This window comes from Neofelis nebulosa, chromosome X (genome assembly GCF_028018385.1).
Source record: "Neofelis nebulosa isolate mNeoNeb1 chromosome X, mNeoNeb1.pri, whole genome shotgun sequence".
NCBI classification, from domain to species: domain Eukaryota; kingdom Metazoa; phylum Chordata; class Mammalia; order Carnivora; family Felidae; genus Neofelis; species Neofelis nebulosa.
This window is the reverse complement of record NC_080800.1, coordinates 1,610,001-1,632,317: the sequence shown is the minus strand read 5'-3', so window position 1 is coordinate 1,632,317 and position 22,317 is coordinate 1,610,001. Positions and strand designations below refer to the sequence as shown.

Here is a 22,317-nt window from a genome sequence, read left to right as displayed (position 1 = left end):
TGTCTCAAATGCCTGTTCCCAACCCGGGGCTCTATGCACTGGGTGTGGGAACCCTGACAGCCGCCTCTGCCTGACCCCAGGGCCTGGGTGCGCCCTTCCCAGCTTTGGAAACTTCCCCGGGCTCCACATGTGTGAGCGTGACTCACGCAGCCGGGGGTGGGAGGGGGTCTCCCCGGGACCTCTTGCGTAAGCTGGTGACCCTGGCTAGCATCAGGGACCATCCAGTCCTGCGAACGGGGCAGCCTGCAAGGTCGCTCACTCCTATGAGGATGGGTGATCCTGGGGCTGCTCTCTGGGGACACCTGAGAGGGGTTGGGGGGGGGGGGGGGCAGGGTGCTCCCGAGGCAGTTGTTTCCATCAGCATGATTCTCCACTCAGAGCATGAGATCGGGCTCGTGTCCCCAGATCTGTTTCTGATCTGCCTCGGGGACTTTTAATCAAACCCACATGTTTTTGGATCCGCGACCCCGGGGGACGAAGTAGCCTCCTGTATTCTGGGATGGGGACGTTGGTGATCCAGCTGACATCCTGGGGACGCGCGCGTTCACCCTGGTCCCTGCTAGCGGGAGGCTCGCGGTTAGCCTTATCCACAAGACCCCCACTCTCCTCCCCGCAAACACACACACACACACCCCACAATGTTCGGGGGGGGGGGGGGTGTTGAGTAGCTCTTGGAGGAATTGTGTGCAGTAAGTAAACGTGGGGAGGCGGCCGCTCTACCCCTACGAGACTGCAACCTGGGTCCTCGTGGACTTTTGACGCCCGGAATCCCTAAGTTTCTATCCAGACCCTCAAGTGAACAGGACGCACGGCACGGTTGTGGTCGCAACAATAGTAACAACTCAGAGCCTGAAGAGGGTGTGGCTTTGCAGCGCAGGGTCCACGCAGACCAGCAGCGAGGTCTGCACCCGAGCTCCCCTCCCCCAGCCCCTGCACCTGAGCTCCCCTCCCCCAACGCTGCACCCAAGCTCCCCTCCCCCAAACACTGCACCCCAGCTCCCGTGCCCCAACTGCTTTCTGAAGAAGAAAATCAGCCTCAGGCGATCTCTTAAAAGCACAAAACAATAAAGGAAAAAATAAAAAGCAACCACGGTTAACATCTGAGGCTTTGGCACCCATTACAGCATTAGCAACAGATTCACAACGCCCTGGAATGTAATTACTGTCCGCGCGGCCGTCACGTGTCCCGTCCCCCACTTGTGACCTCGCCCAGGCTGTTCTGAAGCAACGTCCCCGTAGCTGTGCCCCCATAGGAACATCATCTGTCATTTCCTCGCACAGGGGTTTTACTGATGGCCCCTGGACCGGGGTTAATGGAAACCAAGCCTTCTGGGTCACCTGCCCTCGAGGGACCCACTCTGGGAGCCTTCAATCTATAAGGTCCGATCTTGTCATCCAGGAACCCCACATGGGGGACGTTGCTGGAGCAAGGACACCCAGGGAATAAATCTTGGTGCCCTCCAGGCAGCACTGGAAGGTCCTCCTTTGACTCTCTGCACAGTCGTTCTTTCAAAAAAAAAAAAAAAAAAAAAAAAATATATATATATATATATATATATATATATATATATATATATATATGGGGGTGGCGCCTGGGTGTTTTCATCGGTTAAGCGTCTGACTTTGGTTCGGGTCATGGTCTCGTCGTTCGTGGGCTCGAGCCCCGTGTCGGGCTCTGTGCCGACAGCTCAGAGCCTGGAGCCTGCTTTGGATTCTGTGTCTCCCTCTCTCTCTCTGCCCCTCCCCCCTTGCACTCTGTGTCTCTCTCTCTCAAAATAAAGACACATAAAAAGAAATGTATATGGACAGAAAGCATACTACCGGGCTGTTTCGCAATCTCCGGAGGCTGGCAGTTCGCGTTTGCAAGGACAGCGAGGAGGGGAAGGAGGCGGCGAGCCCAGGGGGGCACGTCCCGGGCGGGTCCACATTCTGCCCGTGGAGCAGCTTTGAATCAACCCGTCACAGGCTGTGGTCGCTCCTCAGGGTCTGGATTCCAGCAAACGGAATGGAAGGCGGGGCTGCCAGTCGCGCTGCACACAACTGAGCGTGAACGTGCAGGGACGGAAGGACAGACCCTCCCTGGAGCCCTGCAGGTGGTCCTGGGGAACCCTTGTTCCTCCAGCCCCACCCCTTCCTCCCTGCCCTGCAGCTGAACCGCGCCCGGCAAGGTCAACCAGTTGTCCCGGTTCCTAGCGTCCCAAGCTCCCTTTTTGATCAAAGTCATTTGCCCCCACGTGCACAGTCCCTGGAGGAGAAGGATCTGGTCACACTCCACCAAGGGCTGGGCGTTTGTCACACAAGGAAGACATCTGCCATGAAATGCAGAGTGCCCGACCAGGCCCTGTCGGCCGGTGTGGCCTAAGCCAGCCTTCCTGGCAGGACACGTGCACACGGGTCCCTCAGGACCCGGTGACTCACACACTCTGGCGAGGCAGGTCTGACTGTGCCCGAGAGGCTGCGTCTCTTGCCACCTCCTAGGGGAAACTGAGGCTGGAGGGCTGTGGACTTCATTTTGCAGAGCAATGGCTTTGATTAGTTTCCTGTATCTGCAGGAAGAAAATCCCACAGACCATGTGGCTTGAACAACACACATGTACCCCCTCCTGGTGCTGCAGGCTGGAGTCCGAGATGCAGACAGGGCCGAGGCTGGGTGTCTGAGGTCCAGGTAGGGCCGAGGCCTAGAATCTGAGATCCAGGCAAGGCCGAGGCTGGGAGTGTGAGGTCCAGCAGGGACTGAAGCTGGGAGTCTGAGATCCAGGCAGAGCTGAGGCTGGGGGTCTGAGATCCAGTCAGGGCCGAAGCCAGGAGTCTGAGGTCCAGGCAGGGCTGAGGCTGGGGGTCTGAGATCCAGGCAGGGCCAAGGCTGGGACTCTGAGATCCAGGCAGGGCTGAGGCCGGGAGTCTGAGGTCCAGGCAGGGCTGAGGCTGGGAGTCTGAGATCCAGGAGGAGTCAAAGCTGGGAGGCTGAGATCCAGGCAGGGCTGAGGCTGGGGGGTCTGAGATACAGACAGGGCCGAGGTTGGGGGTCTGGGATCCAGGCAGAGCTGAGGCTGGGAGTCTGAGGTCCAGGCAGGGCTGAGGCCAGGAGTCTGAGATCCAGGCAGGGCCGAGGCTTGGGGTCTGAGATCCAGGCAGGGCTGGGGGTTGGGAGTCTGAGATCCAAGCAGGGCTGAGGCCGGGAGTCTGAGGTCAAGGCAGGGCTGAGGCTGGGAGTCTAAGACCTAGGCAGGCCTGAGGCTGGGGGGCTGAGACCCAGGTGGGGCCGAGGCTGGGGTTCTGACATCCAGATAGGGCCGAAGCCGGGACTCTGAGATCCAGGCAGGGCTGAGGCTGAGAGTCAGGTCCAGGCAGGGCCAAAGCTGGGAGGCTGAGATCCAGGCAGGGTCAAGGCTGGGGGTCTGAGATCCAGATGGGGCTGAGGCTGAGATCCAGGCATGGCTGAGACTAGGGGTCTGAGATCCAGGCAGGACTGAGGCTGGGGGTCTGAGGTCCAGGAGGGGCTGAGCTTGGGGGGTCTGACGTCTGGGTAGGGCTGACTTTGGGGGTCTGAGGTCCAGGCGGGGCTGAGGCTGGGAGTCTGAGATCCAGGCAGGGCTGAGGCTGGGAGTCTGAGATCCAGGCAGGGTTTAGGCTGCGAGTCAGGTCCAGGCAGGGCCAAGGATGGGAGTCTGAGATCCAGGCAGGGCTAAGACTGGGGGTCTGAGATCCAGGCTGGGCCGAGGCTGGGAGTCTGAGACCAGGCAGGGGTGAGGTTGGGGGTCTGAGGTCCAGGCAGGACTGGAGGCCGGGGGTCTGAGATCCAGGCAGGGCTGAGGCCTGGAGTCTGAGATCCAGGCAGGGCTGAGGCCGGGGGTCTGAAATCCAGCCAGGGCTGAGGCCTGGAGTCTGAGATCCAGGCAGGGCTGAGGCCGGGGGTCTGAGATCCAGGCAGGGCCGAGGCCGGGGGTCTGAGATCCAGGCAGGGCCGAGGCTGGGCGTCTGAGATCCAGGCAGGGCTGAGGCCGGGGTCTGAGATCCAGGCAGGGCAGGGCTGAGGCTGGAGGTCTGAGATCCAGGCAGGGCTGAGGCCTAGAGTCTGAGATCCAGGCAAGGCTGAGGCCGGGGGCCTGAGATCCAGGCAGGGCTGAAGCCGGAGGTCTGAGATCCAGGCAGGGCCGAGGCTGGGCGTCTGAGATCCAGGCAGGGCTGAGGCCGGGGTCTGAGATCCAGGCAGGGCTGAGCCTGGAGGTCTGAGATCCAGCCAGGGCTGAGGCCTGGAGTCTGAGATCCACGCAGGGCTGAGGCCGGGGGTCTGAGATCCAGGCAGGGCTGAGGCTGGTTGTTCCCGAGGCCCCTCTCCTCTCTTACCTGTGTCCTGTTCCCCTTTTCTTATAAGGACAACAGTCTTATGGGATCAGGGTCCTCCATACTATCTCATTTCGCCTTAATCCACTCTGTACAAACCCCACCTCCAAATATCGTCGCATGCTGCCATCCTGGGGTTGGGGCTATATTTTATGGAGCCCACAGTGAGCCCATAACACACTCAAACACACAAAAGTTCAACCACCATGGAAAGCAGCCCCAGGGATGTCCTCTGGATAAGAGGCAGGGGGTCCCCACATTGCTGAGACAGAAGGACCACCTGGGAAACCAGAAAAGCATCCAGGGTGGGGCTCAATCACACAACAGGAGGTTCAGCCGGGGACTCTGCACTTTGACCCCGTCCCCCAGCAATGCTGATGCCCACCGCCCATTAGACTTTCCCAACCACCCACCCGAGTGTCGGCATTCTGTCCAGATCCCCGTTTCTCGCAACCCACAAGGAATAAACAACATATACACAATTGGCATCTCAGACCGTGGAAGTGGAAAGATGAAAATATCCCGGATGGGCCATTTTTCTGTGTCAACGTGGCCGGGCCCGGTGGTACGGTGCCCGGACGTTTGGTCAAACACTAGTCTCGATGCCACCGGGAAGGTGCTCTGTCGATGGGATTAACATCTACAATCTCCTGCAGGGAGAAGCGCATCACCCTTGGTAACGTGGGTGGGCCGCCTCTGATCAGTTGAAGGCGAGGTTTCCCAGAGAAGACGGGATTCGGAGACAGCACGGCAGGGTTTCTACCCTTCCCTATGGATTTAGGGCTTGCCAGCCCCACCATGTTGTGGGGCAGTTCCTTAAAGTGAATCTGAATGTATACATTGATGATGATGATGATGAGAGATGGGTAGATGGTTAGAGATGAGACATATAATAGACAGATAGATAGAGATGATGGATGGATGGATGGATGGATGGATGGACAGATGGATAGACAGGTAGATAGATAGGTAGATAGAGACGGATGGACGGCTAGGCAGATTGTAGATGGAAAGAGACATAGACAATATTCTGTGTGTCCCCTGCAGTCAATGTCGCCCCCCGCTGAGAATGGCCAGCTGTGGCCTCTTTACATAGGGGATGTCACCTCTGGGCCGGCCATGCTGGGTGATGATGCGTCTCTGAATGGGGACCCCAGAGCCGCCGCCCCCTTGTGTCACGGATCCACAGGGCTCCACCCAAGGGTAAACCAGATGGCCCGGTGCTGACTCAGGGCAGCAGGGCCCGAGCCCCACCCACACACCAAATGAGCACCTCCAGGGGCGGGCACTGGCCTGGTGCCTTTCATCCAGTTCCCTCCCAGGTCACTCGCACACCAAGCATTGAGACCCACCCCCCTGCACAGCCGGGCCGGTTGGGCCCCACCGATGGGCGCGGTGACCGCAGCCAGCCTAAATAAATGACCCACTTCTGGCTGGGCCCGCACACCCAGAGATTGGCTAGATCAAAGGTACGTTGGGGGCCACGGAGAAAGACATGCAGAAAGCAGACAGACTCTGGATGGGTTCTGGGGTGTGGCCCAGCATGGCCGGCCTGCCTCTTTGGCACACGCCATGTTTCCAGAAGCAAAGAGAAAATGCAGGGTGCACCCGAACGCAGCCCGTGACACGGTCCGAGTGAGAGTCGGTGTATCTTTTCGCGGGAGAAGTAGGGATCTATATACCGGAAGGTGACAGACCACAGCCGTAGGGAGAACAGAAGCACATCGGGCACGTAGGGGTATGTTTCCTTTTCGCTCAACACACCCAAACCGCCGAGCCGACCTTGGCAAGTTTCGTTTCTGCTTCTGCTTCGGACGAGCGCCAACGCACTGATCACCGGGGGCTCCCCCTCCGTGCCTCGTCCCCCCCTCCCCCTCCGTGCCTCAGTGCTCCCATCTGCAACACGGCGATAAGAATGGGCACCATCATCGGGCTGCGTGAGAGTCCGCTAGGAATAAAGTCTGGGACGTGCTTCTCCGAGGGGGGCTGTGTGTGCAGCTAGGCTTCTCTGTGGTGAACCGGCAGCTCCCAACATGACTTGTGCCCGGTCCCGCTGATAACGGAAGGGTCTCGCCCAGCGTCCCGGGCTGGGCGCCCTGGCGTCTCCCTCCACGTCACGTCGGCCCGCAGACAACCGAGTCCTGGTCCCCGAACGCAGCTTGAGCAGGATACACGGGCCGCCCCAGAACAGGGACACCTGAGTCACGGCTGCAAACCCACGGCATTTCCCAGACTGATGTCCCACCCAGACTTGCCTCCTGGGAATGCCACTATGTACATGAGCGAGGGGGCTGTTTCACTCCCCCGTCTCATGCCTTCAAGACAGGCCCCTACAGCCCCCAGCCCAGCCCCACCCCGACGCCCGGCATCTGGGACACGGGACCTTGGGCGTAAACAACTCACATGACTTTTCGTGCACAACAAGAAAGGATGGCGTTTATCCAAAAGCTGGAACACAGCGTTTTCCACAAACAGAACCAAGCCCTGGAAACGCCATGCCCCCACCAACAAGCCGTTTTTTCCAACTCGGTTTTTTACCCCAAGGCAAACGGTCAGAACAAATGCTTTGCATCAGGAACAAGGCATTTGCCGCAGGCAACCCACCCCTTCCAGCTGGAATCATCCCGCAACACAGGGCTGTGTTTGAAATGTGACACAGAACCAGGCAGAGAACCCCGTCAGCCCGGGGCTCCGAACCGGCCCTCTGTCCCGTGTGCCTTCTCCTAAGACCTCACTCCCGTGCGTTCCCTTCCAGCCCGGCAACTTAAAGCCACTTACTCCCTACAAGCTCCTGGGGAAGGAGACTTGGAAACCAAGCTGACCTCCAGCCAGGCGCCCACCCGGCTCTCCCTCGGGGCAAACCGGGTCTCACCTTGGACGCACAGCACAAAGCCCAGCACCGCGACCCAGAACAGTCCCCAGCGCCTCTCCATGGCTGTCGCCAGTCGGAAGGAGCCCCCTCGGAGGCCGCAGCCCGGCGGCTTGTGAGATCCGGCCTCCCGGACCCCACCCTCGATGTGTCGACTTCCTGTCTCCCAGCTTGGAAGGCACACAGGCGATGTTTCAAGCGGAAAGTATGAACCCAATGGCAGTCCCGCGGCCAGAAGCTAATGGGCCGCGCGCTCAGACGCCGAACCCTGCAGCCCGGAGCCCGTGTGCAGCCCCGGGCCCGTGTCGCACGCCGAGGACACACCCGGAGCCAGCCTCCCGCCCTCCGTCAGGGCTGGAAACAGGCATCGCCAGGCCTGGGAGGTTCGGCTACATCAAAGGCCCGCACCCCGGGCACTGGGAGGACGCTCCCTACACAGGACGGTTGGATTCCAGGCTTTCTGCTTCCGGGGAGGGGGAGGGGGAGGGGGCGGGGGGGGGCATCACAGGAGCTCGCGCGTTTTGTTCCACAAATACCGTGCACGCACACGGGTTCTGAGCCGGGCACCCGTGAGCTGCCGGGTGCTGGCAGAGCGGAGGGGACTCAGGAAGTGAAACCAGAGGAGGGCGGTGTGACATTGCAGGCCACGGGGACACCCACCGGGCCGCTGGGGGAGCGGGCAGGGTCTGAACGCAGAGGGGCATCCGAAGAGGCTTCGCAAGGGTGCGGCAGGCTGCAAATGACCCCTCTCCACGGGGAGGGAGGCCTCGGGAGAACCCAGCCTGTGCCAGGATCTCAGGCTTCAAAGCAGTTCTCCGGGCCCAGAACCCGGCTCTCCTGATGGGTCCTACTTTTTTGTTTGTTTGTTTTTCTTTTCCTATTTTCCTGTGATTTTTTCCCCTATTTTCCCAGAGCCGATTGCGTGTTTCCCCTGAGGCTGTGTGATTCTTCTGTCTCGCTTAGCCACACCACCCTGCAGGCCGCCTGTCTCGGCGGGAACAACAAAAAGTTACAATTTCCCAAACGCTCTGAACCCATGTCCTAAATGGCGTGAGTGCACGGGAAAAGAAACTAATCATCATCATCATCATAAAGCCTGGTTGTGAAAGCTGTTTGTATTTCCCTCCCCCCCCCCCAAAAAAAAACTGAATTTGGGCCAAAGACATGGAAACGGGGAAATGAACCTCGATCTATTTTGCATTTTTTTTTTTCCTGGCATCTAGCAATGTGTGCATGTGTCGGGAACACCTTTTCTGTGTCCGCGGAACATCCTTATAAAACAGATGCGTTTGGGGGTGCACACAGGTGTGTGTGTGTGAGCTGGAGAGGGAGGGAGACGGAGACAGAGACGGAGAGATGCTTTAAGGAAACCTCCGAGTCCCGAGTCGTTGGCGGGAGAGTCAAGGACAGCAGATGATGTGGTCACAAACGTCTTTTCTTCAGTTTCCCCAACCACAAAAAGGAATACGGCTCTCACATGCTTTGCAATGTGGATAAACAGTTAAAAGTGTATAATCAGGGGCGCCTGGTCGGTTAAGCGTCCGACTTGGGCTCAGGTCATGATCTCGCGGTTCGTGAGTCCCAGCCCGGCGTCGGGCTCTGTGCTGACGGCTCGGAGCCTGGAGCCTGCTTAGGATTCTGTGTCTCCCTCCTTCTCTGCCCCTCCGCTGCTCACACTCTCTCTCTCTCTCTCTTTCTCAAAAATAAACATTAAAATAAAATAAAATAATAAAACTGTATGTTCAGTCACAGAAGCCAGACTCCAGGCAAATCCATAGGCAGAAAGGACATTGGTGGTTTCTGGGGGTTTAGGGCAGAGGGATGGGAAGTGTGCAGAGGTGAATTGTGGTTCCCCCCAAAGCACCACCCCCAAATCATCTCGTGGAGTCGTAACTTGTAACTCTGCAGAGTGTGACCGTCTTTGCAAATAGGGTTGGTGCCTATGTAATCAGGTGTCTTCACGTGAGGTCACCCCGGGCCCAGCTGAGACACGACCCCCATATGCCCGGTGGTCCCTATAAAAAGGGAGAAATTCGCACACAGACAGGCACACAGGGAGAAGGCCGTGTAGACACAGAGGCAGAGGCGGGACATGCCAAGGGACGCCCAGGATCGCCCGCAGCCCCCAGAAGCTGGGACACAGACACAGAACAGGCTGTCCCCTGGAGCCTCCGGGAGGAACCACCCTCTGCCCCGCCTGGATGTCGGACTTGTGGTCTCCAGCACCGAGAGACAACGCGCTCCTGTGGTTTAAGCCGCCCCAGGAAACCCGTACGTGATGGTTTCCTTTGGGGGTGACAAAAATATGTTGGGAGCAGACAGAGGCATCTGCAGTCCCAGTATCATGAGCACAGTGCGTGCAAAGCAGGCCGAGCGTCTTTGCTTCCGGCGCGGGTCCTTCGCGGGAGATGACCTCCCAGCGCGACCCCATCTCAACCCGGTGAGTGTGCTTAAGGGGGGGTCACTGGAGCCTCTCTGCAAGCCGCTGCAGAAACCCCTCGATTTGGCCACTATGGGGGGGAAGGGGAGGCAGCCACGGGCAGGAAAACAGGAGGCGTGTGCACCCGTCCAATGTTACTTATGGAGCCTAAAACTCCAATGTGGCAGAATTCTCACGTGCCATAAAATAGTACACTTCTCGGGGCGCCTGGGTGGCGCAGTCGGTTAAGCGTCCGACTTCAGCCAGGTCGCGATCTCGCGTGATCTCGCGTGATCTCGCGTGATCTCGCGTGATCTCGCGTGATCTCGCGTGATCTCGCGTGATCTCGCGTGATCTCGCGTGATCTCGCGTGATCTCGCGTGATCTCGCGTGATCTCGCGTGATCTCGCGTGACCTCTCGAGCCCCGCGTCAGACTCTGGGCTGATGGCTCGGAGCCTGGAGCCTGTTTCCGATTCTGTGTCTCCCTCTCTCTCTGCCCCTCCCCCGTTCATGCTCTGTCTCTGTCTGTCCCAAAAATAAATAAAAAACATTAAAAAAAAAAAAATTAAAAAAAAAAAATAGTACACTTCTCAGAGATTTTCAAACCACCTGCGGTTATGAAAGCCATTCTCAGATGGCAGGTGGGATTTGGACGCCAGGCTGCAGGCTGGTGACGGTCACACTGTGGTGCCCTGGGAGGCACATGCTCTTCTGAACCCCCTTTTTCGGAGGCGCAGAGTGACCACATAATGTGGCCCCACTCCCAGGACGACGCTCCCACCCCACCTGCTGGAGATCAGAGGGCACACACACGGGTACCTGCACAGACACAGCTGACAAGGCAGGTTCCTGTCCTCTGCACCCGAAACACCGAGAATCCACACGCATTTCCACGTTCAGGGAGCTTTTTCAGAAAGAAAAGCTTCCGCTCACTGGAAAAAAAAAAAAAAAAAAGCAGAAATGATACAGACACCACCCTGGTGACACACGGCAACAGAACGGGAGACTGGTCACCGAGTCCAGGAAAGCTGAGAACACAGAAATATCACGGGGACATTAAAAAACAAAACACTTCAAAAACCCTTGAGTTGACAAAAAAAAAAAAAAAGAAAAGAAAAGAAAAAAAAAAAAAGGGGAAATGGTGACTCTCTGGAAAATAGAAATAAGAAGATTCCGAGTCCACAGTTGAGCCCGGAGGAAATGATAGACCTGGGATATTTACAATATTCAATAAGAAAGGATGGGGAATCAGGGAAATTAAGAGTTCGACTCGAGGGGTGTCCGTGAGCAAGAACCTGGAAACCCAGAGAAAGCCAATGACAAGGGCCACGAATTAAAAACACAGAAATGGCAAAGATAATCATCATCCAACCATTATTTCAGAACCGAAACAGGAGACACAGAGAGGATACAAAATCATGGGATGTAGAGTTCCCCACAGACCTGGAGAACGTTGAACAAATTATAAAGAAATTCTTTGCTCAAATCTGTATGGAAGCATGTTTTCTTTTTAATGTCTATTTATTTTTGAGAGAGGCTTGAGCCCCAGGTCGGGCTCTGTGCCGACAGCTCACAGCCTGAACCCTGCTTGGGATTCTGTGTCTCCCTCTCTCTCAGCCCCTCCTCCACTCATGCTCTATGTCTCTCTCAAAAATAAACATTAGAAAAAAAAAATTTTTAAGTAAGTTTTTAAAAAGCTTCACAGAAAAAAAAATGGCACTATCTTTAATATGTAAAGAGTTCCCACGAATCAATAATAGCAGGGCCAATAATGCATATAAAAACGGGCAACGGGCATTTCAAACAGGTCCCCCAGAAATGGCCGTAGAAGTGAATTCTCCATACACACATTGCCAACCTCACCTGTGTTAAGAGAACTGCAAAGTAAAAGCGTTGATTTCATACTGTGTTTTCAACTAATAGTGGCAAGGACCCATAAAGCCAGGAGGGTTTTTGGAAGATATCTGAGACATCACTGGGAATATCATGGATTGGCACAGCCTATATGGAGGACAATCAGGCACCTCTCGTCAACAATTTCACACACACAGCCTTCTAACAACGCCAACCACAGACATTTCTTTTTCTGTCTGTGCGACCTTGACGTGGACCTATAATGCAACGCACCTGGTGTGAACTTGAATCTGGAAAGATGTGCACCCACCTTCCAGGAAAAAACAAGCCTCGTGGACATCTCTCTTACACGTATACATTTATTTATGAATGAGTCACCCACAGCTCCCCTCTACTCTCCTGTAAGGAGACATTTATGCTTATAGTAGGACTGCAATGCTTGTAAAAAATCAATGTTATTCACAGAGTCACAAAACGATTTTATGCACTTTTTTCTTACTGTAAAGCAAGTCTATGTGGCCAGTCTGATGCTGAAGGCTCGTTCGGGAAGAATGTGGATACCTGTGTGCTGTGTTTGTAAACCTACGTGTTGTTGTTAGGTAGCACTGGGACCCAGCTGTGTTGGATAACCCAGCCCTCAGCCCCCTGACAACTGGTCTACCCCAACACTTGAGATGTGTGTTAGGTCCTCTGGACTCCACACGGCCATGTTCACTTCCGCACATACCTGAGCCACGGAAAAACAGAACATCAGAACTTCTGCACTTGATGCGATTAATCTCGATGAAGCTTTCCCAAGAGTATGTACAAGCATGCAAGTCAGCAGCCTTCCAGTGCGTGCAGAGCCCTACACGGGGTGGGGGTGGGGGGCAGTGTTTCTCAATGTACAAAAGTCCTTGTTTATTTCGAGGAGGAAGAGTATGCTTTCCCTTCATTTCAAGCTGTTAGGAAACATGTCAGGAGATGCCCTGCCACAAGGCAGTCTTACCCCAAAGTTAAAGGGAGCTTTCACATCAAAGCAGTTAAAACATTTTGTAAAGACATTATAGGTAACAAATTCCCAACAACAACGACAACAAAAACCCACATGGAAGAATGAGAAGACTATCTGATGCAGGGGAGTATCTGAATGCAGGGGAGTATCTATGAAGTATCTAATTCAGGGGAGTATCGGAAGTATCTAATCAAGGGAGTATCTAGATGCAGGGGAGTATCTGAAGGCAGGGGGGTAATCTGAGTATGAAGTATCTAATGCAGGGGAGTATCTGAATATGAAGTATCTAATGCAGGGGAGTATCTGGATGCAGGGGAGTATCTGAATGTAGGGGAGTATCTGAATATCAAGTGTGTAATGCTGGGGACTATCTGAATGCAGGGGAGTATCTGAATATGAACCATCTGCTATAGGGGAGTATCTGATGGAGGGGAGTATCTGGATGCAGGGGGGTAATCTGAGTATGAAGTATCTAATGCAGGGGAGTATATGAATGTAGGGGAGTATCTGAATATGAAGTGTGTAATGCTGGGGACTATCTGAATGCAGGGGAGTATCTGAATATGAAGCATCTGCTATGGGGGAGTATCTGATGGAGGGGAGTATTTGGATGCAGAGGGTTATCTGGATGCACGGGAGTATCTGAAGGCAGGGGGCTAATCTGAGTATGAAGTATCTAATGCAGGGGAGTATCTGAATATGACATAGCTAATGCAGGGGAGTATCTGGATGCAGGGGAGTATCTGAATGCAGAGAAGTATCCCCTGCAGGGGAGTATCTGAACACTGAGAAGGCCTTGTCCCCGATGTACCAAGACCAGTGGAAGGAAACAGGGAGAGAAAGAAAATCCCAAAACTGAAAGGCTACCCTTAGGTCGGTCATTTGTGTCACAGCCCCAGAAAAGGGACCCCAGCCCTACCATGGTGTCCCACAGCCTTTAGGAGTCACCCCCATGGCATTGCATTTAAGGAAAAAGTACTTGGTTCCTTATTTCTTTCTTTATTAGTCTGATCTGAAAAAAAACAAAAAAACAAAACTCCTCCCAAATGAAGGAAATTCTGAGGACACTAATTGAAGGCTTGTCTCGCTGTCTCCCAGGGTCAATGGCCCAGAGCTCCCGGGATGGGTGCGGGGGTGGGGGGGACTTCAGTGGGGTCGGGATTCAAACGACTTTGTGATGCGTGGTCGGCCTTTCACAGCCCCCCGGGGGAAACCCCTAGCGGCCACGGATAAGCTGACCACGCATCCCCTCCGAATGAACACGGGGTGTCAGTGACGTTCCTCCACCCAGCATGGTGCAAACAGGCAAAAACACATGTCAAGCGGAACATGACAGAGAGTCTCAACGTGAGCACAGGCGTGGGCAGGTCGGGGCTGGATCCTGCTGGAAACACGGGGGCCGCGTTCGACGGCTGCATAGCTTCTATCTCTCCAGAAGGGTCCACTGAACTGCAAACAGACCAAAAAGAAAAGACTTTGCAAGCCGGTCCCGGTCGCCCGTGACTCTCGGCTTCCTAAAACCCCCAGAAGCAGGTGCCTCCGGGACTATAGGCTACACGTGACCTCCAAATGCACCATCAACGGCAAAGTCTGACCCTGATCTGCTTCGGAAAGAAATTTCAAGAAATTTCACAGAACAATCAAGTGTAGCAAAAAAAAAAAAAAAAAAGCTACAAAAAAAAAAAAAAAACCACATAAAAAAACACACAACAAGCCTTCCAGGAAAGTAGCACTTCAATATCCTAAATTTGGGGCGCCTGGGGGGCTCAGTCGGTTGAGCCTCCGACTTCGGCTCAGGTCCTGATCACACAGTCCGTGAGTTCGAGCCCCGCGTGGGGCTCTGTGCTGAAAACTCAGAGCCTGGAGCCTGTTTCGGATTCCGTGTCCCCCTCTCTCTCTGCCCCTCCCTTGCTGTCTCTCTCTCTCTGTCTCAAAAATAAATAAATATTTGAACAATTAAAAGAACCCGTCCCCTTGACCTCATTCTGCACCAGGTTGAGACAACTGTGCAGAAGGAACTGTAACAAACCACGCGTCTCCGAAAAGGAACCTTTAACCCTTTGCTGCGCATCAGGGGGCTGAGTTCCTGGCTCCTTATGCACCGCGGGGAAAGAATCCTAACGGGCATTGAAAGCGTCTGAGGCCAAAGTGGGTGCCCTCTGAAGCCTGGATCCCAGCCCGGTTTATCCCGCGTCCCGGAACCAACGCCCTGGCAAGCATGGGGGCGTAAAGGTCCACATCCCACGTCCTGGATTGTCCCGGGACAACCGGGGGACGCACGGCGGAGGCAGGGGGCCGGGGCCGGGGCCGGGCGGACGGGACAGAAGACAGAAAGGCCTTGTGCTCACCGGGTTGGTCCGAGTTGGTGCTCTGCTGGTTTTTCGAGCTCACGTCACCTTGGTCGGCTGAAAGGAAGCAGAAAAGATGCCCCCGGGGGTGAATCCAGAGAAGGCCCCTTCGTATCCGTGAGACTGAATCAGCCCCCCAGCGTCCCGCCTGCCCCCCAGCACCACAGGGAGCAGGAAAGGTGCAAACACAACCCCATCCACAGGGTGGGGTGGGGGGAATCCATGGCTAACGGGGTCCCCTCGGCTTGCGCTTGGGTCTCCTTGTCATGTTTCTGTCACTTTCCAAATTTCTGTTGCTAGGCAGGAAAGCAGACTCGACCTGCCCCCAGACACCCCGCCCCCCAAAACCCCACCGCGGATACGCAGCCCGAATCGACAGATTCAACACAAGTCCCAGCTTCGCGTGCAAAAAGCGTTTATTTCCTGACGGTGGCCTCGCTCAGGAGCGCAAGGGGCACGTTTTCGGCGACAGGGGGGCCTCAACACCCACGGCAGGTCGCAGACGAACCGCTCACGCTGGGGGGGGGGGGGGGGGGGGGGGAGGGGCGTGCCTGGAAAACGCCCACAAGGCACAGTGAGGAATCCTAGCGGGAACGTCCACGTGGGGCGAACGTTGTCGGCGACACGTAACAGGGCGTCTGAGGCTCGGGCGCGTGTGGTCACGGGATGCCAGCTTTGCAGGACGTTCCGAAGGCCTCGCGTAGGGGCTGCGGTCGGGGGGTGCGTGGGCTGGACGCACACGTGGGCACAGGGCGGGGTCTGCGGTCTTGGGAGCAGGGGTGCGTCCTGACCCCCAGAATCCGCACGCACAAGGCGGGGGGGAGGGGGGGAGCAGGAAGCCAGGCCCCGTGGGTGGGTGGGTGGTGTTGGCTGTGATTCAGCCGGGACTTTGTCACACCCGGGTGGGCGGGGCCGCGGGACAAAACCCCAAAGCCCCCGGGGCGGTTCTCCCAGATCCAGCTCTAGCCTCTTGCAAAACCCCCGGAGGTCAGTGTGGCCCGAGGCGAGGCCAACCCCGGGCAGGGAGGCCCAGGCCTTGTGGGCAGGGACGCATGGCCACATTCCCCGTCTCCAGGGGGACGCATATCTACCCTGGAAACACGGGGCACCTGTCCCCGGGCCCCCCATGCTGCAGGCCCCTGAGGGGACCCCGGATTGCACACAGGCACTGTTCATCATCACCTCCAGGACGTTAAGGGACCACGTGTCCCCGTGTAAGCCGTTAGAGACACTGCAGCTTTGGGGCAGGCTTGGGGGGGGGGTCCCCAAGCCCGAGGACTATTTCTATCTTACACACACCGAGCACTCAGAACCCCGATCGAGGCTCTGGGGGTGCACTCAGGAGCACGGCCCAGCAGCGCCTGATTGTAGGTCCCACTGAGGGCTTTGCTCTTGGGGCCACACAGACCCTCCACTCAGACTGTCGGCCGACTGACTCCGCGATTGTAACATCCTGGGGTTTTTAGGGAAGGGGGGGACATTCACCCGTTTTACGAAGCCTGGTGAGAGAGACAGCTGGAAACTGCTTCCTCGGACACAGAGTGGGGGCAATGCACCAGAAAACCCCACAAGCCACAAAATCTGAGATGCCAAGTTGCACGGGGACGTAGAAACCCGGTGACAAGGGCCGGCCGTGTCTGGGGACCCTCCAGGGACCGCGGGGGCAGCTCCCTGCCCTCCTGCCCGGTTGGCTAGCGAACAGGAACTCCACGGTCAGGAACGTGGTGATGTTGTACGGCCGACCCCTCAATCCCCCGCCACTCTTCCCTGGCAGTGAATTCAAGCTTAAAAGAAAATCTGCGCCTTCTTCCACACGTCGTGAGGCTACCTACGCGTGGGACCTAAGACAACATTATGAGCCTCCGTGCATCTGGAAGGCAGGAAACACACACCCCGGCCGGGGACGACCCCCTCACCGCGGCGACCGACTAGGCATACGGACAGGGGCAAGTGCTCGGCTCTGAGGCTTAGCGGACAAACACTGACCACACGGGAACGTCTTCGGGCCTGCACGGGGCGTTCTGCACGTGCCTACATCCTCGGCTGGTCTGAAACGAAAGGTCGGGAAAGGAAAGAAAAAAACAAAGAACAAAAAACAAAAAAAATAAAATAAAAACAGCAAAGGTAAACTTTGCAGAGGTCTGAGGCGGGTCCAGCAAAGCCCCCGAAAGCAGCCGCCAGCTCGGACAAAGACACTGTTGGGGCTCAGAAGTATACAGCAGGCTTTCGAGACTTTTTTTTCTTTTTCGCAGCAATGATTAGACACCACAGTGCAACAGGAAGCCAAATCCGAAACGAAACCAACATCAAGGAGGAGAGGGGGGCAGGAGTGGGGAGACAAGCAGGGAGGGAGGCGAAGACAGGGGAGGGACGCCCCAGCTGCGCACTCCAGCAACGCCTCAAGCATCTGCTACTAAGATGCTGAAGTGGGACCGACCACGGGCCCACGTCCAAAACGGCTCTCAACAGCCCAGTGTGCACCATGTGTTAGAAAAACACACTCAACCCTTAGGAACATGTCCAAATCATCAGGACCAAAGGACACATCTACCAAATTTCGTCAGCCGTGGATACTTTTCTGGGCGTCAGCTCGGAACGTGATACCAAAAAGCATTTAAATAAATTGCTATCGGGGCGCCTGGGGGGCTGATTTGGTCAAGCGTCCAACTTCGGCTCAGGTCATGATCTCACAGTTCCTGAGTTGGAGCCCCATGTTGGGCTCTGTGCTGACAGCTCAGAGCCTGGAGTCTGCTTCTGATTTGGTGTCTCCCTCACTCTCTCTCTGCCCCTCCCTTGTTCATGTTCCATCTGTGTCGCTCTCAAAAATAAACATTAAAATTTTTTTTAATAAATCCGTATCAAGACAGCTAGCATGTGATCGACACACCTCCACGCTGAGAGAAAACTTCAGTTGGCACCCACTTGTTCGACACTGACCTGCATGCAGATTCAAGAGACACGACAAACTCCAATACAATAACAAAGTCCTGGAAAATCACATTCTTTACAAACAGCCCCAAACCATGGCATCTCTTCAACCACTGGGACGCACTGGGGCCACATCCTCCTTGCAAAATGTCCAAGCCCCCAGTGACATCTGGGTATGCGCTTCTTTAAACAACTATCCTGGCAACAAAACCTATAAATGGCCCCGCACAGACCCCCGGAGGGTCTAGGGACTTGTGTGCCCGATGGTGAGACCAACACAGAACTTGATCCCATAACATAGGTCGAAACACCAAAATGTCTATTCACACACTCAGAAAAAATACTCTTCTGCATTAACGTCTTGCAGTTTATAGAAAAATAGAACCTAATTTTCTTTGTCATAACACTGGATATTTTATGGCTACAGACAAAAATGCCTAACAACTGAAACCAGAACCCCCAGCTTCCTTTCCTTGTTATGTTTTGCCTCTTCCTTTGCTCTTTTTTTTTTTTACTTTTTCTTTGTACATCTACATCAGCTAAGATCATGAACCCCATAAAAACCACAAAACAAGTAAAGATTGTAAAGTCACCCACAATGCTAATTTGGCTCATGCAGAGTGGAAGACTGGATGACATTCTGGGGAAATGAATTTAGCTAGGTCCTCGCTCCCATACGTTGAGTCACGGACTGCCCTCAGCCCATTCTTCAGGAAAGGCAGCTTTTATTTTTGAAAATTGTAAATTCAACTATTCCTACCTGGGGATATTTTGATTTTCATGCCATGCAATGACCAGAATGTTCCAAGACCCAGGAATGAGGTGTGGAGAGAATGGAGAACAGTTACTTTTCCAAGGTCCTGATCCCATTCCAAATATTGGACAACGTCATCTCCATGAGGACTCCTGAGTACTTGCCCAAGTCCCTGTGCTTTGGCATATGGATGTCAAATAGCACCACAGCATCCAAGGGAGGACACGTCCCTTGCTAAGACAAGGTGACAGAATGCTTTGTGACACCAGAATCTGACGGGATTTGGAAACCCAGTTTGGATTTGAAGATCACCTACAGATTTTCAGGAAATCGTTGTGCCTGCACTTCCTGTGCATTCTTCCCTAGCAGGGTGCCTTCCTCCTCTCCTGGCTGAGCGTCACACTCTGAGCTGAGCGTCTTCATACAGTGTGACAGAAATGAAGTTGAAACAGAAACAGAGATGCACTTCTCCTGAATCCCCAACTATTTAGCCTCTCTGCTATTTCTAGGAGAAGCAACAGGTGTTTTCATTGGTTTCCCCTCTCTCGTTCCTCGTTGCATGTCTTCCAAGAGCATTTTCTTGACCTTGGCCATCCTTCCATTTGGGCACATCCTTAACCTTGGCCAGCGGTCCACTTGGGCACGTCCTTGACCTTGGCCAGTGGTCCACTTGGGCATGTCCTTGACCTTGGCCATCCGTCCATTTGGCCATGTCCTTGACCTTGACCAGCAGTTCACTTGGGCACATCTTTGACCTTGGTCACCTGTCCATTTGGGCATCCTGGACATTCAACATTCAGGCAACCAGGCACAGTGACCTGAGCACCCCTGATGGAAGTCACCCAGTCATATGTGGTAAATAGACATAATCAGGCACTCTTAGCCTTCACTGCAAGAAGACAGTAAGGGTGCTGTTGGGGACTTTCAATTTCAGGCTATATATAAATTGAGTTTGTGAATCTAAAAATCTGGAATGATGGGAGATTAAGGGTAGACTCCCACCCTATAGTCTAACTGTGTGTCACCATCTAATGACATCTTTTGTGAAGTTTCCCAGAGTCCTTAGGCAGTGGTCCTTGAAGATGGAAGGCAACAGCTAAGAATGAATATGGAATTGAAGCCACCAGTAGGTCGGGAGTTCAGACATCATGAGGCTCCTCCAAGGAGGAGTAGCATCCACAGTCCATGGGACCCTTGAAACCACATCAGAGCCTACCCGTCATTATTCTTGCAAGAGGGAAAGCAAGTGACCTGGGCAGAGTGACCCAGAGACGCATGAACGTGAACTACGTTCAAAACAGAAGTTACTGATGCCACAGCAAATCCTATGTAATTCAGGGACTCTTGCATATATGGTCCCAAAACACCCAACAGTGCAATTCCAATCCCTATGTCAGTAAGTGAGGCACTGTCTACAGTCACCTATAAATTTTATATCCCATCCAAGAACCCTCTCAACTACCTGTTGGTACGGGATTGTACCAGAAAAGGAATCAGTTGCCCTGTGTTTCGATTTTAATTCCCTTGGGTGGAGAAAACAATATGGCGGTCCCCCAGCCATCGCTCTTGTCCAAAGGATGATGAGGTGGCCGCAATCGTAAGTAATGACGAACAAGTGTTTCTAAACCCTAACATTTCTTCAACCAACCCGTCAAGACTTTGACACACAGCCTTATGAATCCTCACAAAAGGCCCTTGGCGTGCAGATGACCACCTCCCCATTTCACAGACGGAAGACCCAAAACGACGGGTGGTTAGTGACTTCCAAATTTACAGCGATTTCCTGAACTATCAGCAGCCTTGCACATGTCTCATGCCAACCAGACTTCTGGTTTGTTTTAGTTTTAAGAAAGCACAGATTTCCAGTTAGTAAGGCACAAAAGAAAGGAAGCTATTGCGAAAACCTTACCGTTTTCTTTGAAGCACAATTTTTTCTTCTGGTAGGCGATAAAGCTAGAAATTGCCCCAGCCACGGCCACCACGACGGCCCCCACGATGCCAGGGACCACCCCAGGGGAGTCAGCTGTGGGAAGAAGCACAAGGCACCGTTACTGGGGACCCCATGACCACAGGGTGACCGTGGAGTAAACCCCACTCCTGAGCCTTGCCCAACTCCCACCTCCAATCCATGTGCATGACACGAAGGGCCAGCCACACTGCTCCCCGAAACTCCCATCTGGAATTGGAATCTGTTTGACTACGGGCACCATTTTGGATGGGACACCCTGACTCCTCTCCTGCCCTAACTAAGGCCAGTGCTCGGGTCCCAACAGTTCAACGTGGAAACTCTCAGGGGGGGCAACACGGCCGACTGTGCATGGTGCCCCTCTGGGACCAGTCCGAGGTCATGTGGCATCACCGTCACCACGCATTTTCTGGAAATCAAAGCCGCTGAACCCCTCTGTATGTTCCGTCTGATTTACCAGGACGGTGTTCCCGTTCATTCCCAGAGTGGGCGATGGGACATGCATTGTCTGCTGCCCTTGCACATGGGCGTTCCTGCTTCTCAGGATTTCAGACTCAGCGGGGACTCGTCCCCCTCGGCTCTGCTGGTTGTCAGTCCTTTGCACTGGGACTGAACCACCCCAACGCCTCTCCTGAGCCCCCGGCTTGCAGAAGGCAGCCTCCCCAGTCATGTGGGGCGATTCCTTAGAATCAATCTCTTCCTGTGTATCTGTACCCATATCTGTAGGTAGATGGATCCCAACAGTTCTGTTCCTCTAAGGAACCCGGGGCAAGACCGCTGGCATTCCTTCTTAGGGCACTGTGGGAAAACGAACTTAAAATGCAGGTCATGTCGGCACCCCTGGGTTGCGTCCCCGAAGGGCGGTCAGCCAGCTCTTCAGCTGAGCGCTTGGGGCGTGTGTGGCTCGGGCCAACCACCAGCTTCGGTGCCCCGTGTGCCGGCATCTTTAGGACGACACAGCCAGCACGACAGGTGTGGTCTTGAGCAGCCCATTCTGCTGTCTCTTAACAGCGTGTGTGAGAAACTCCAGGCATCAGAAACCAGGGATACCTACCCTGCTCCTCCCCATCAGGCCTCGGGCCTCCACTGCCGGGGCCATCGCCACCGCCCCCTGCAACGGAGAAACAGGCTGGCAGACGAGTTGCGTCAGGCAGATTTTTGGTAAAGACAAACTCCCACTGAGGATCAACTCCTGGGACCTCGAGCTTCAAAGGGAACTTGGGAATGACCTTGCAGAGACAAGGCCAGGCACACCTGTCCTTTCCAGTTGTTGAGCGGGGACGTCCCCGCTTGGCTAAAGGGAACTTTGGGCTTGCCCCCATGCACCTGACTGAAACCACCACTCCCATGGTGGACTCCAGGAGACCTAGTGAGTCCTGGCTGCCTCAGGCCTCTAGCCCCTCTCGCTGGGCTCAGCAAGGATCCCAGCCAGGGCCTTGGAGCCCACCTGAGACCCAGCCCCTGGCTACGAGGAGATCGAAGGCACATCCCTGTTGACTCCCGGATACATACAGGGGACCCTTGAACAATGAAAGGGGATTAGCAGCGTCTGCTCCCTGTGTGGTTGAAAATCCATGTACGTGGGGCTCCTGGGGGGCTCAGTCGGTTAAGCATCTGACTCTCGATGGCAGCTCAAGTCATGATCTGATGAGACTGAGTCCTGAGTTGGGCTCTGTGCTGATGGCATGGAGCCTGCTTGGGATTCTCTCTCTTTCTCACTCCCTCTCTTTCTGCCCCTCCCCTGTTCAAACCCCTGCCCCCGTCTCTCTCTGTCTCTAAATGGGTGGAAAACTAAGAAAGAAAGAAAGAAAGAAAGAAAGAAAGAAAGAAAGAAAGAAAG

The 22,317-nt window shown here is 54.8% G+C and overlaps 2 protein-coding genes and 1 long non-coding RNA gene across 7 annotated transcripts in view; all 3 read right to left on the bottom strand.

The window, feature by feature from the left end:
* The window catches only part of XG (Xg glycoprotein (Xg blood group)), a 34,516-nt gene extending 23,834 nt beyond the window's left edge, over nt 1-10,682 (bottom strand). For 4 of the 5 annotated variants that reach the window (XM_058714065.1, XM_058714066.1, XM_058714067.1 and 1 more), the window contains exon 1: nt 7,217-7,513. In XM_058714065.1, the coding sequence (XP_058570048.1) occupies nt 7,217-7,277 (61 nt within the window). In that variant the 5' untranslated portion in view covers nt 7,278-7,513. Of the gene's footprint in view, nt 1-7,216; nt 7,514-10,452 lie in introns of those variants that run through there. The other variant, XR_009257235.1, reaches the window with a different exon arrangement.
* Nucleotides 10,683-13,460: 2,778 nt separating this feature from the next.
* CD99 (CD99 molecule (Xg blood group)) overlaps nt 13,461-22,317 on the bottom strand; it is a 31,154-nt gene continuing 22,297 nt past the window's right edge. The window contains exons 7-10 of the mRNA XM_058714069.1: nt 21,532-21,588; nt 20,421-20,534; nt 14,830-14,886; nt 13,461-13,930 (exon numbers count right to left, since the gene is read on the bottom strand). Coding sequence (XP_058570052.1) covers nt 13,905-13,930; nt 14,830-14,886; nt 20,421-20,534; nt 21,532-21,588 — 254 coding nt within the window. The 3' untranslated portion in view covers nt 13,461-13,904. The remainder of the gene's footprint in view (nt 13,931-14,829; nt 14,887-20,420; nt 20,535-21,531; nt 21,589-22,317) is intronic.
* On the bottom strand, nt 18,252-20,414 carry LOC131502893 (uncharacterized). Its single transcript, XR_009257236.1, has 2 exons — nt 19,233-20,414; nt 18,252-19,164 (listed from the first exon to the last, which is right to left on the bottom strand). It is a non-coding gene; the product is annotated as an uncharacterized LOC131502893 (long non-coding RNA).